This window comes from Ascaphus truei, chromosome 2, assembly GCF_040206685.1.
Source record: "Ascaphus truei isolate aAscTru1 chromosome 2, aAscTru1.hap1, whole genome shotgun sequence".
Taxonomy (NCBI): Eukaryota; Metazoa; Chordata; class Amphibia; order Anura; family Ascaphidae; genus Ascaphus; species Ascaphus truei.
The window spans coordinates 255,068,387-255,081,120 of record NC_134484.1 but is presented as its reverse complement, the minus strand read 5'-3'; the positions used below and the strand labels follow the sequence as shown (position 1 = coordinate 255,081,120).

General features: G+C 44.1%; 1 protein-coding gene across 1 annotated transcript in view; it reads left to right on the top strand.

Moving 5' to 3' along the window:
* The first annotated feature begins 1,718 nt into the window (after positions 1-1,718).
* Positions 1,719-12,734, top strand: part of LOC142487230 (collagen alpha-2(VI) chain-like) — a 119,459-nt gene continuing 108,443 nt past the window's right edge. The window contains exons 1-5 of the mRNA XM_075586133.1: positions 1,719-1,820; positions 9,076-9,197; positions 9,423-10,015; positions 11,211-11,231; positions 11,402-11,467. Of these exons, the coding sequence (XP_075442248.1) occupies positions 9,092-9,197; positions 9,423-10,015; positions 11,211-11,231; positions 11,402-11,467 (786 nt within the window). The 5' untranslated portion in view covers positions 1,719-1,820; positions 9,076-9,091. The remainder of the gene's footprint in view (positions 1,821-9,075; positions 9,198-9,422; positions 10,016-11,210; positions 11,232-11,401; positions 11,468-12,734) is intronic.

Genomic DNA, 12,734 nt, shown 5'->3' with positions numbered 1-12,734 from the left:
TCCTCCATTGCCACGAGAACTGTGACGTCACTCCGCTACACCACGTGACGGAGCGGCATCGTGGCACGCTGTGTAAGCCCCTGCAGTTGCGGAAGTGTTTGCAGAGCAATTCCAACAGCTCTGGACTGCCCCAAGATCATAGCAGCTGGGAAAAGCAGCAAATCTACACAGGAGAGACGGGGGACTGTAGGGGAATTCCTCTGGAGGCAGTATATCGCCGGTTGAGGAGCGGTCCCACTAAGTGTCTGAATCTGCAGTATTACCAGGCTGCTTGAATGGAATCCCCTTGTGAGCAGCGTCCTGCTGTGTGAGGAGTGCATGAAGGATCCCATGCCCCAGAACCATCATAGAGGCTCCTGCAGAGACAGCTGAGTGCCAGACCGTCCTGTTTTACAGCTACAGAGTGGTAACCAGTGTGATATGCACTAAATGCACATGTTATTTCTATCTGATGTAAGCAGATTTATTACCCCTTTAATATTGTAATACATTCTATTACTTACTTCACTATTTGGCGTTGTGCGCTGTTTTCTTTTTGTTTCCATTTCTTAGAGTGTGTGGGGTGCTGAGCCACCCCTAATGTTTATAGCAGCAGACGCCCATATCAACCACACGGTTATGTTATAATTTAATTATTTAATCACTTATTCACTGTGGTATTGTGGTTTACTTTATTTATATATGGTTTAGTCACTGCACTGTATTCAATTATAATAAGGAGATAGATAGTAGCGCACAGTTTATTTCTGTTTTTCCATTAATGTATCAAGGTTGTTGCTAAAAGTTTTGCATAATTTGCGTCCCCAGACAATTTGGAGAGTGACAATAAGAGAATTTTGGGAAGAGTTGCATGGTGCACACATTATAATGAGATGTAGGAAAAACTGCGTCTCCTTGCGTCACTTATGTATCTTGTATTTGCATAAAGAAACATCCACCAGGCCTTGGGACATAAACTTTTCTAGCCCACAATTTGAGCCAAAATGTAAGAAACAATTTCTTACATTTGACAAAAACACAAGCAGAAAATTGGGCAATGCATAAAAAACAAATTCTTTGTGCACTTTCTTCACATTGATACTTCTCCGCCTCAGCCGATTTGTATCATAGCGTGGAATGCAAAATTTGAATTTTTTACACAATTTTTCAGAAGACAAAAGTCGTATAGAATATGGCAATATCATGTTTTTTTTTTTCATTTTGGACTGATTGCCTTGTCAACTCGTGCAATTTTACAAAAGGATTATCTTGCAGTTAATAGTACTACTACATACTATTTTGAAACTAACTATAAGCCTTCTTTTAAGGCTGCAGGGTGTTCACCAAAAAAATAAGCATTTTTCAGCATTAACTCAGATCTTGAGTACAACGATGCAAAATGTGTATTAACCCTTTCGTTATCAAAGTGGCATGCGATGCATGTATTGCAGGAGCTCAGGTAGTGATCGAGTTAACTATATGGTAGCGTCCTACAGAATAAAGGTTATGATAATAAATCTGTTGTATTTGTCAAATATGTATTTGTATATTTTTTAGGCATGTGCATGCTGTATATTTTAGGCTACCACAGAGAAAGGGTGCAGTGGTCATTTTTTTCTTGAATGTGAGAAAGTATAGTGTAAATGAAATATGCACTTCATGTCCAGGCAGGTAATATACTATATGCTGACACGTGCACACATACCAGAGAGGTACAGTATTATTGGATCGATTTTCTGCACAAATTCACACAGGACAGACCTCTTAACTTGGTGAGTTTGTCAAAACTGAGCCTGAAATATTCGTTGAAGTAATTGAATGAAGCAAATCCTTTAGCCAAGGTAGGAAAAACATTTCTAAAAGTGTATTTAAAAAAAGACATTGATGTGAAGAAGGCACATACAGCAGATTTTTGTAGCATGCAAAGGGATCAATTTGTTAAAAAGGTTTTTGCAAACTGGGTCAAAATAAGTGGAAAAGAATTGCACCAGATTTATCAAAAGTAAAAACTCTATTTTTTTCAAAGGGATTATTTTAATTTAATAAATTTGGTACTATTTTTTATTATTTTCATTTTTTGCGCCTCTTTAAACACAGCTTAGAGCCAGGAAGCTTAAAAAAAAAAGAAACCCCAATATTTTTAGCATTTTTTTTGTTTAAGGAATTTATTAGTGCATTCATTATATTGTATCCGCAACACTGTAGATATAAGAAAAACATGACTTTACACACACACACACACACACACACACACAGATATGCTTTTCACAGATGCATGGTTGATTCAAGCTTAGTTACTAATGAAACAACTAATATAAATAAATATAGTACAGTTTATACACTATCCAAGTGACTAAAAATACATAAAAAGCATGTGTAAACTATTAATAGTTACATCTCAGATACCAATAAATAATACTAGTAGAATAGTAGATACATAGTGAATAACTGAAAACAATCACTTAGAAAATAAAATAGAAAAGCTTTGTGTCTCCAAGTTTAAAGGAATTTCCGTAAAATATTTCTATTATAACAATAAGTCACTAGAACAAAATTCAGGGGGGGCGCATGTGGGAAAAAGAGAAAAAAAAATAGTACTAGTATATAGTGCAGTAATTCAATAAAAGATGTATTCCAGAAAATATAACTTCAATACAGACGTAAAGCCCTCTAGCAGGAATCTGTTTGTAGGTGTATTGAAGGTACATGCTTTATACTTACCAGGAACCTCTCTTCCCCCTCCCATGATCCTATCAGGGCTAATGTCAGGCATACTGGCGTCCGAATATACTTACATACCTGGCTTATTGTGTATTTATTAATTTCAGTGATACACAAAGGCTGTAATACTATGTGGTAAGATAAGATTGTCTTACTTGGAAGTATTTATTGTGGGAAGTTACTTTGGTTACCCCCGAGTCTAGTTAGGTTTCGCTTATAGTGCTGGCGACGGCGACGCAACGTCGCCCAAAAACAAATGTATTGCCACCGTCGCACGCGCTTATAATAAGCGCGACGTGACGGAGCGACGGTCGCGACGCAAAATTTGGAAGCCGGTCAAATTTGATTTTTCAGAGGCTGTCGCCACATTTGACAGCCTCTGAACCAATCAATGACCTGGTCACCCGCGACGTCGCCGCAAAGCGAATTACAACTTTCATTGCTCCTGAGGAAGCTGACTGTGAGATCAGCGAAACGCGTAGAGCTAAGCCTGTACACCGCATGCGACCATTCCTGCTCCAAGATCGTGGTGAGGAGTCTTTTCGTGCCGCCTTACCATCCGCATACCATCCGGTCCTGTCCTCTGCTGTACCGGAAGCAGTCCGTTAGACGCCGGTTACCACGGACAGACCGAGGAGGTTTCACACAGAAAGACAAGACTCTCACCCTGCCGCAAAAGATACCTTTATGTGTCTACACTTGATGTACATATTGTGAGTACATTTCTTGTGTTTTTTATTCTTATAAACCTGTGCCAATTGGTCCATACTATGGTCTTCCCTTGATATTTTTTACATGACCACAACTCTGAACAAGAACATATCCAATCCTGCTTTCCTGACCAATGCTGATTCTTCATTATCCTGCTAAACGCTGACTCTTCACTTACTTCTTGTAAGTAGAAGATTCATACGAGCCAAGATTTTAATAAGTCATCATTGTGTGATTTTATTACACTATTATTGTGTTTCTTTTTTTGGGGTGTTCCTGAAAATTGCTCCCTTCACAATTTGGATATCTACTACTGCTTATGAGGGAATTCGTACAAACTTCCCTGTGAAGGTTGAGAATTTTTTTGAACAACTTACATATTATTGCGTGTATTCACTATACTGTGTCTTAGCGCCTTCTAAATCACTTGGGTTAACTTCAGAGGCTGTCGCCACATTTGACAGCCTCTGAACCAATCAATGACCTGGTCACCCGCGACGTCGCCGCAAAGCGAATTACAACTTTCGCTAGCGTGACGGCAACGGGTGACATCAAACGTCGCATCGCCGTCGCGCGCACTATAAGCGCAGCCTTAGAATTTGAAGTCTACGACCAGTAGCAGCTAGACTAGATATTACCATCCATACTTAGCTAGATCATAGAATAAGTATAGGTACACATCCTCCTTATGTACCTAGACAGGACAGCAATACTGTATTTTTGAATTATTGTATATATTAAACGTTGTATTTATATGCTATATTGGCATTTATTTGACACCTAATTAATGAAACATTATTTTTTTATCCTACCTCCACTACACTATTAGTTGAGTGATTGCAGCATACAGTGCTATTCTCTTTAGTTCCTTTATATTACCATTATTGTTTTTTGCACCGTTAGCGAATACTTACAACCTACTCCAGGCCTGCACAACATACGGCCCGCGGGCCGCATGTGGCCCGCCTGGACTCCCTGTGCGGCCCGTGATGCCCCCCTCCCCCCCCCCAGTCCGCTCTGCAGACACAGGGGGGAAGGAGCACCAGCATTTTGACACGCTCCCAACCCCCTCCTGAGCCCGCTCTGCCGACACATTGAAGGAGCGCTAGCATTTTGATGCCCCCCCAACCCCCTGAGCCCGCTCTGCCTTTATGGGAAGGAGCGCCAGCAGTTTGATGCGATCCCCTGCAGGCAGAGAGTAGAGAAGGAACAGAGCGGAGGCCGGTCTGACTGCAGAGGGTGGGGGCGGGGTTAGTGACAGCGGAGCCTCATTAGTGAGAGCAGGAAGTGAGGTGCCTGCTGCCAGGGCCCAAGATGGCTTCCCCCCTCCCTTCCCCCAGCCATGCTCCACAGGGAAAGGTAGGATGACATCCCCCCCCCCTGCAGCTGCTCCTCAAAGCTAGTGGCAGTGTGGCAGTGTGGCAGTGTGGCAGTGGCAGTGTGTCAGTGTGTCAGTGAGGCAGTGTGTCAGTGTGTCAGTGAGCCTGTGTCAGTGTGCCAGTGTGGCAGTGTCAGTGTGGCAGTGATGCAGTGGCAGTGTGGCAGTGGCAGTGTGTCAGTGAGGCAGAGTCAGTGAGGCAGAGTCAGTGAGGCAGAGTCAGTGAGGCAGAGTCAGTGAGGCAGTGTCAGTGAGGCAGAGTCAGTGAGGCAGAGGCAGTGAGGCAGTGTCAGTGAGGCAGAGTCAGTGAGGCAGAGTCAGTGAGGCAGAGTCAGTGAGGCAGTGTCAGTGAGGCAGAGTCAGTGAGGCAGAGTCAGTGAGGCAGAGTCAGTGAGGCAGTGTCAGTGAGGCAGAGTCAGTGAGGCAGAGTCAGTGAGGCAGTGTCAGTGAGGCAGTGTCAGTGAGGCAGAGTCAGTGAGGCAGAGTCAGTGAGGCAGAGTCAGTGAGGCAGAGTCAGTGAGGCAGTGTCAGTGAGGCAGAGTCAGTGAGGCAGAGTCAGTGAGGCAGTGTCAGTGAGGCAGTGTCAGTGAGGCAGTGAGGCAGTGTCAGAGAGGCAGTGTCAGTGAGGCAGTGTCAGTGAGGCAGTGTCAGTGAGGCAGTGAGTCAGTGAGGCAGTGTCAGTGAGGCAGAGTCAGTGAGGCAGTGTCAGTGAGGCAGTGTCAGTGAGGCAGAGTCAGTGAGGCAGAGTCAGTGAGGCAGTGTCAGTGAGGCAGTGTCAGTGAGGCAGTTTCAGTGAGGCAGAGTCAGTGAGGCAGAGTCAGTGAGGCAGTGAGCCAGTGAGGCAGTGAGTCAGTGAGGCAGAGTCAGTGAGGCAGAGTCAGTGAGGCAGTGTCAGTGAGGCAGAGTCAGTGAGGCAGAGTCAGTGAGGCGGTGTAAGTGAGGCAGTGTCAGTGAGGCAGTGTCAGTGAGGCAGAGTCAGTGAGGCAGTGTCAGTGAGGCAGTGTCAGTGAGGCAGAGTCAGTGAGGCAGAGTCAGTGAGGCAGAGTCAGTGAGGCAGTGTCAGTGAGGCAGTGTCAGTGAGGCAGTGTCAGTGAGGCAGTGTCAGTGAGGCAGTGTCAGTGAGGCAGAGTCAGTGAGGCAGAGTCAGTGAGGCAGAGTCAGTGAGGCAGAGTCAGTGAGGCAGAGTCAGTGAGGCAGAGTCAGTGAGGCAGTGTCACTGAGGCAGTGTCAGTGAGGCAGTGTCAGAGAGGCAGTGTCAGTGAGGCAGTGTCAGTGAGGCAGTGTCAGTGAGGCAGTGAGTCAGTGAGGCAGTGTCAGTGAGGCAGAGTCAGTGAGGCAGTGTCAGTGAGGCAGTGGCAGTGAGGCAGTGTCAGTGAGGCAGTGTCAGTGTGGTTGTGTCAGTGAGGCAGTGACTGTGTCAGTGAGGCAGTGTCAGTGAGGCAGTGTCAGTGAGGCAGTGTCAGTGAGGCAGTGTTAGTGAGGCAGTGGCTGTGTCAGTGTGTCAGTGAGGCAGTGGCAGTGTGGCAGTGTGGCAGTCAGTGTGGCAGTGTGGCAGTGTTTCAGTGAGGCAGTGTCAGTGTGTCAGTGAGGCAGTGTCAGTGTGGTTGTGTCAGTCAGTGAGGCTGTGGCAGTGGCAGTGTGGCAGTGGCAGTGTGGCAGTGCCTGTGCAGGTGCAGTGCAGAGTCAGTGAGGCAGAGTCATTGAGGCAGTGTCAGTGAGGCAGTGTCAGTGAGGCAGTGAGGCAGTGTCAGTGAGGCAGTGTCAGTGAGGCAGTGTCAGTGAGGCAGTGTCAGTGAGGCAGAGTCAGTGAGGCAGAGTCAGTGAGGCAGAGTCAGTGAGGCAGAGTCAGTGAGGCAGTGTCAGTGAGGCAGTGTCAGTGAGGCAATGGCAGTGAGGCAGTGTCAGTGAGGCAGTGTCAGTGTGGTTGTGTCAGTGAGGCAGTGACTGTGTCAGTGTGTCAGTGAGGCAGTGTCAGTGAGGCAGTGTCAGTGAGGCAGTGGCAGTGTGGCAGTGTGGCAGTCAGTGTGTCAGTGTGGCAGTGTGGCAGTGAGGCAGTGTCAGTGTGTCAGTGAGGCAGTGTCAGTGTGGTTGTGTCAGTCAGTGAGGCTGTGGCAGTGGCAGTGTGGCAGTGGCAGTGTGGCAGTGCCTGTGCAGGTGCAGGTCAGTGTCTGTGCAGGTGCAGGTCGGTGTCTGTGCAGATCGGTGTCTGTGCTTGTGCGGGTCGATGTCTGTGCGGGTCGGTGTCTGTGCCTGTGCGGGTCGGTGTCTGTGCCTGTGCAGGTCGGTGTCTGTGCCTGTGCGGGTCGGTGTCTGTGCCTGTGCGGGTCGGTGTCTGTGCCTGTGCAGATCAGTGTCTGTGCCTGTGCAGGTCAGTGTTTGTGCCTATGCAGGTCAGTGTCTGTGCCTGTGCAGATCAGTGTCTGTGCCTGTGCAGGTCAGTGTCTGGGCCTGTGCAGGTCAGTGTCTGTGCAGATTAGTGTCTGTGCCTGTGCAGGTCAGTGTCTGTGCCTGTGCAGGTCAGTGTCTGTGCAGATCAGTGTCTGTGCCTGTGCAGGTCAGTGTCTGTGCCTGTGCAGGTCAGTGTCTGTGCCTGTGCAGGTCAGTGTCTGTGCAGATCAGTGTCTGTGCCTGTGCAGGTCAGTGTCTGTGCCTGTGCAGGTCAGTGTCTGTGCAGATCAGTGTCTGTGCCTGTGCAGGTCAGTGTCTGTGCCTGTGCAGGTCAGTGTCTGTGCTGTGCAGGTCAGTGTCTGTGCCTGTGCAGATCAGTGTCTGTGCCTGTGCAGATCAGTGTCTGTGCCTGTGCAGGTCAGTGTCTGTGCCTGTGCAGGTCAGTGTCTGTGCCTGTGCAGGTCGGTGTCTGTGCCTGTGCATGTCAGTGTCTGTGCCTGTGCAGATCAGTGTCTGTGCCTGTGCAGGTCAGTGTCTGTGCCTTTGCAGATCAGTGTCTGTGCCTGTGCAGGTCAGTGTCTGTGCCTGTGCAGGTCAGTGTCTGTGCAGATCAGTGTCTGTGCCTGTGTAGGTCAGTGTCAGTGAGTTGGGGTGGGGGGTGATATGATGATGATCTGTGGGGGGTGGAGAGAAGATATGATGAGGATGATGATGAGGGGTGCTGGGAGAAATATGGGGATGATGATGATTATGATGATGATTTTACCCGTGCGGCCCAAATCAGTTTTCTTTGGAGCAGTTCGGCCCCTCTCACTTTACAAGTTGTGCAGGCCTGACCTACTCTATGATACTACCAGCTAGCTGAGTGAGGAGTGTTACTTTCATGTTATACCCATTTTTAACTAGTCACATACCTATCTGAACAAGCTCCTCACCCCTACCACATGCAGCACTTATCACCTGAGATCAGACTCCAAAAGACTGTTCATGGTCCCAAGGCTCAACAAAGTATCCGGCCGTTCCTCCTTCTCTTACCGTACACCCCAAAACTGGAACAACCTACCAGAGACTCTCACATCCACCACCAGTTTAAGTTCTTTCAAAACTTAGGCTGTCTCACATTTTAATCTGGTCTGTAACTGTTACATAAGCCTATAATATACTCTTCTCTAACTGTGCATGCAATGTATTGTATATAATGTATACCCTGTTCATTTATGTAACTGTATTTATAACCATGTATTATTTGTCATATTAACTATGCCCAGGACATACTTGAAAACGAGAGGTAACTCTCAATGTATTACTTCCAGGTAAAACATTTTTATAAATAAAAAATAAAAAAACATACAGTATTTCTTTTAGACCTACAGTATATATACAACTTAGTATGATACTTCTGGGCTATACAAGCCAAGATGAGGCAATTTGCCTTCAAACAAGATGCAAAAATTTCATCTGCATCAATTTGCACCTGTGGCATATCATATGCATAAGACGTGTTAACTTCGTTCCTTACAGTTGTTGCAGAACTTCTTGGAGGAGAGGTGAAAGGTCACCTCAGATCCGCTGGGTGTATTTGCCACAAGTAAAACAGAAAACTGCAACATTTGTAGGTCCAAAGCTTGATAAATCTCATGAGAACATTGAGCTACCTTCTCCCTTATTCCCTCCTATAAACCACTCCCCAAAACACTGACTAGACCAAGCTGGGCATATTACAGCTAAGCATCTTGACACTTTAAAATAGAGTGACACAAAATGAAAATAACCCAATTTGCACCAGTTTGCGACAAGTGATACATATCCTCCTTTGCTCACAATACTGTATGTTTAACAATGTTTGGGGGTTTTCTTTGAGTTGACATAATATGTTTTGACTTTTTCTTTTTGTATAGATTGCTGACCAGCACAATGTTTGGGGGTATTTTAAGGATCACGCTGATTATCTCCTGCTTGGCTGTTTGTTTAAGCCAATTTGAGAGAGTATATTCCCCCCCTCTATCACTAACTAATGCTGGTAAGTTTTATTAATTGCTATCTTTTCTTTTACTTCTTTATCTTAACTCTTTAGTACTGCTTTTACCTTTACAAATCGGAAGCTATTTTTCCCTGCATTAGTAATGTGCCTCTTCTGCAGTTTTGTGTCCATTAATAATTTCTGTCATGACAAAATAGCCCATTTCCCAGAATCCATAATGACTCGTGATGCCATAATGTCTTTTACTTTCTATCATTATTTTAGGAACACAACAATGTCCAATAAGTGTATATTTTACCATTGACACATCAGAGAGCGTAGCTCTGAAAGAATTCCCTTTGGGCAGAATTATGACTGAACTAAAAACTTTTCTCAGGACATTTGTCACTGAACTACAAGTAGTTAAAATAAGAGGCAGCCAAGTGAAATGGAAATATGGAGCTCTCCACTTCTCAGATCGCACGGAGCCCATCATTGACCTAACAGACCAAACTTCTGCTTTTATCGAAAGAGTCAACAAGGTCAGGTACATTGGCCGTGGAACCTTTGTTGATTGTGCCTTAAAGGCAATGACAGAAGCAGTCCAAAAAAATTCAGGAGCGGGAGGTGGTCTGAAATTCGCCATTGTCCTAACAGATGGCCATGTAACAGGGAATCCATGTGGTGGAATTGGAGATGCAGCTGAGGCAGTTAGGGCAGCTGGCATTAAAACGTTTGTGGTGGCCACCAGTTTAGACACAATAGAAAGTGAACTTGGAATGATAGCCAGCTCGCCCTCTGAACTGTATCGCAGCAATTACCTGGCATATCCAAGCAACTACAGAAACAGGACAATCAGCAGGATAATTGATATAATGGTAGGTGATATTGTAGTACAGTATTTTTGTTGATCTACTATATAATAACAATACAAGGTTCACCCACTTCTAACAATGAGACATTGTTACTAGACCATTTTTTCACCCTTGTGATATCAATTATTCTCAAACCTTCCTTTTGGACACTAACTGCATGTTTTTTGTACTACCAATTAATATCCTATTCATACCGTAAATAGAGTAATCTAGTAAAAGTACAGCATTATCTGTTTACAGATGAATTGTGGGTGAGTTACAGGTGCGGTATCATATACTATGTCCCCATAGTCTATTATTGGCATTAGCATCTGTTGTGCGAGGCGCTTTCTAACAAGCGGACTTATGGAGGATTTGTTCATATAAAGTACACCAAGTTTGGAATAAATTGTTCTCCTTCATAAGCCTACATATGTATATCTCTATATTGATCTTACGGAAGGCAAAAGATATGCAATTTTTGTCGGTTGTGTTAACTCCTGCAGTGTGTTGCAATGCTTTACTGGCACTCATGCACTGAAGATGTTACAATAAGATACTATAAGTAGTCAAAATTGATTTTTTTTAGCAGCCTATTATTTAAACCGGTTCATTGCGGTCTTCTCAAGGATATCTTCTTTCTACCCCCTTTGTATCTAAAGCCCTCTCCTGCCTTAAACCTTTCTCACTGACTGCCCCGCACCTCTGGAATGCCCTTCCCCTCAATACCCGACTAGCACCCTCTCTATCCACCTTTAAGACCCACCTTAAGACACACTTGCTTAAAGAAGCATATGAATAGCACTGTGGATAATCCTGGACACATGATACATAAAGCTTGGCCCCCTGCAAACGCACTTACTAATATTCCCTCCTACTGTCTCTATACGTTCCCCTACCTACCAATTAGATTTTAAGCTCCTCGGAGCAGGGACTCCTCTTCCTTAATGTTACTCTTATGTCTGAAGCACTTATTCCCATGATCTGTTATTTATATTATTTGTTATTTATATGATTACAACATGTATTACTACGGTGAAGCGCTATGTATATTTATGGCGCTATATAAATAAAGACATACAATACAATACAATTAGTTAATGTGTTGATTTATTTAGATTCTAATTCATTTTGCAACCTTCTAGTAAAAGTTAAAACTAGAATATTGTCAAATGTTTTTCTAGTACTTTAGTTACATATCTATGTTTCTTTCTTTTAGGTAAAAGAAGCAGAAGCAGAGGTAAACTTTATTCTGAATGAATATGAATGTCAAAGTTTATGCAAAGCTTTACTGCATATCGTGTATGCAGGGTGAATAAATAACAAATACAATAGAGATTCCATGAATAGGATTCACCTAATGACACCCTGTATAATATTGTTATAGTAACATTGTTATTGGTATTACAGTGTGGTGGGACAATCTGTCTAGCAAGGAGTGGTGCATCAGGTTCAAAAGGACTGAATGGCTTTAAGGTATGTAAAATAGTGTGTGTAACAGCATAATGTTGATTTAACTTTACCATTGTTGTCTACAAACTGCTTAATTATTAATCTCTGGCCATTTTCAAATTACTGCTAAATTGTTTATCTATTTGCAACTGAGGACTCCCTCCTCCATTCCCAACATCAGTGGACTGATGGTGCTGGAGCCAGAATGTCTGTGCAGGGTCAGCAACAGTGGAATTTACCCTGTTTCCTGTGAAACAGGCTCTTGAAATCCAGAGTTACCGTTACCCTATTTTAGCTCTTCATAATGAGAACTCTAGGAACTTATTTCACTAAACGATGATGTTGGTTACTGCCGTGCATCAACAGATACAATCATTTTGTCAAGGAAGTTGTGACCACAATTGAAGCACTCAAAGTACCCTTACCCATCAATCATTCATGCTGACACCGTTTGTGCTGGTGCGCTTTTTGGTCTCCCTTTTCCCGGACACCCAATCACACATGCACACCACTAGTAATCCAAATGTATATAGATAAATAAAATCACAAAGTGCAACACACTCAAGTGAGATTCACTGGCCGGAAGTCATGAAGCCGCAATGTGGAATTTCGCACACGATCAGACGGTAACGGCCATTAAAGTCAAAGGTAGCTACCGCAAAATCAAGTGCGATATCCTGCATAGTGGATTCATGACTACCAGCCACTATGTACTATGACTGTGACTCACACAGACAAAGTGACACAAAGTAACTTAGTAACACACAATCAATGGCATGCAAACAGTGTTAAGTTGACACACACAACAACACATATTAACAAAGTGACCCACACACATATACAGCAGGGTGGTCATTTTGGTCTTACATGGAACACACTATTTAACCAATGAAAAATTCTCCCTATTCAACTTCATATAGTGGCTGTGGGTGAAGATTGCTTACTAGGCCTGGCACTGGTGCCAAACAAGGAGCATAAAAGCACATCGAGAACAGATGAAATGGACCACAAAATTGCTGCAGACAGTCCCGTGTTTGTGTCAAGGTGGCATAAAAGGAGTAATCAGTTATTGAACATTCCTTAAACTATAAAATAAACATTACAACTGTTATAGCAGCTGTTACTCGATTTTCATGCTATTGTAAGTCCAAAATATATTGTTAAGAAAGATTGCTTCTCTATTGCGTTGGTTTTCCAACAAAGAAGGTACACTATCAGTACATCCTAACAAAGAAGGTACAGTATCAGTACATCCTAACAAAGAAGGTACACTATCAGTACATCCTAACAA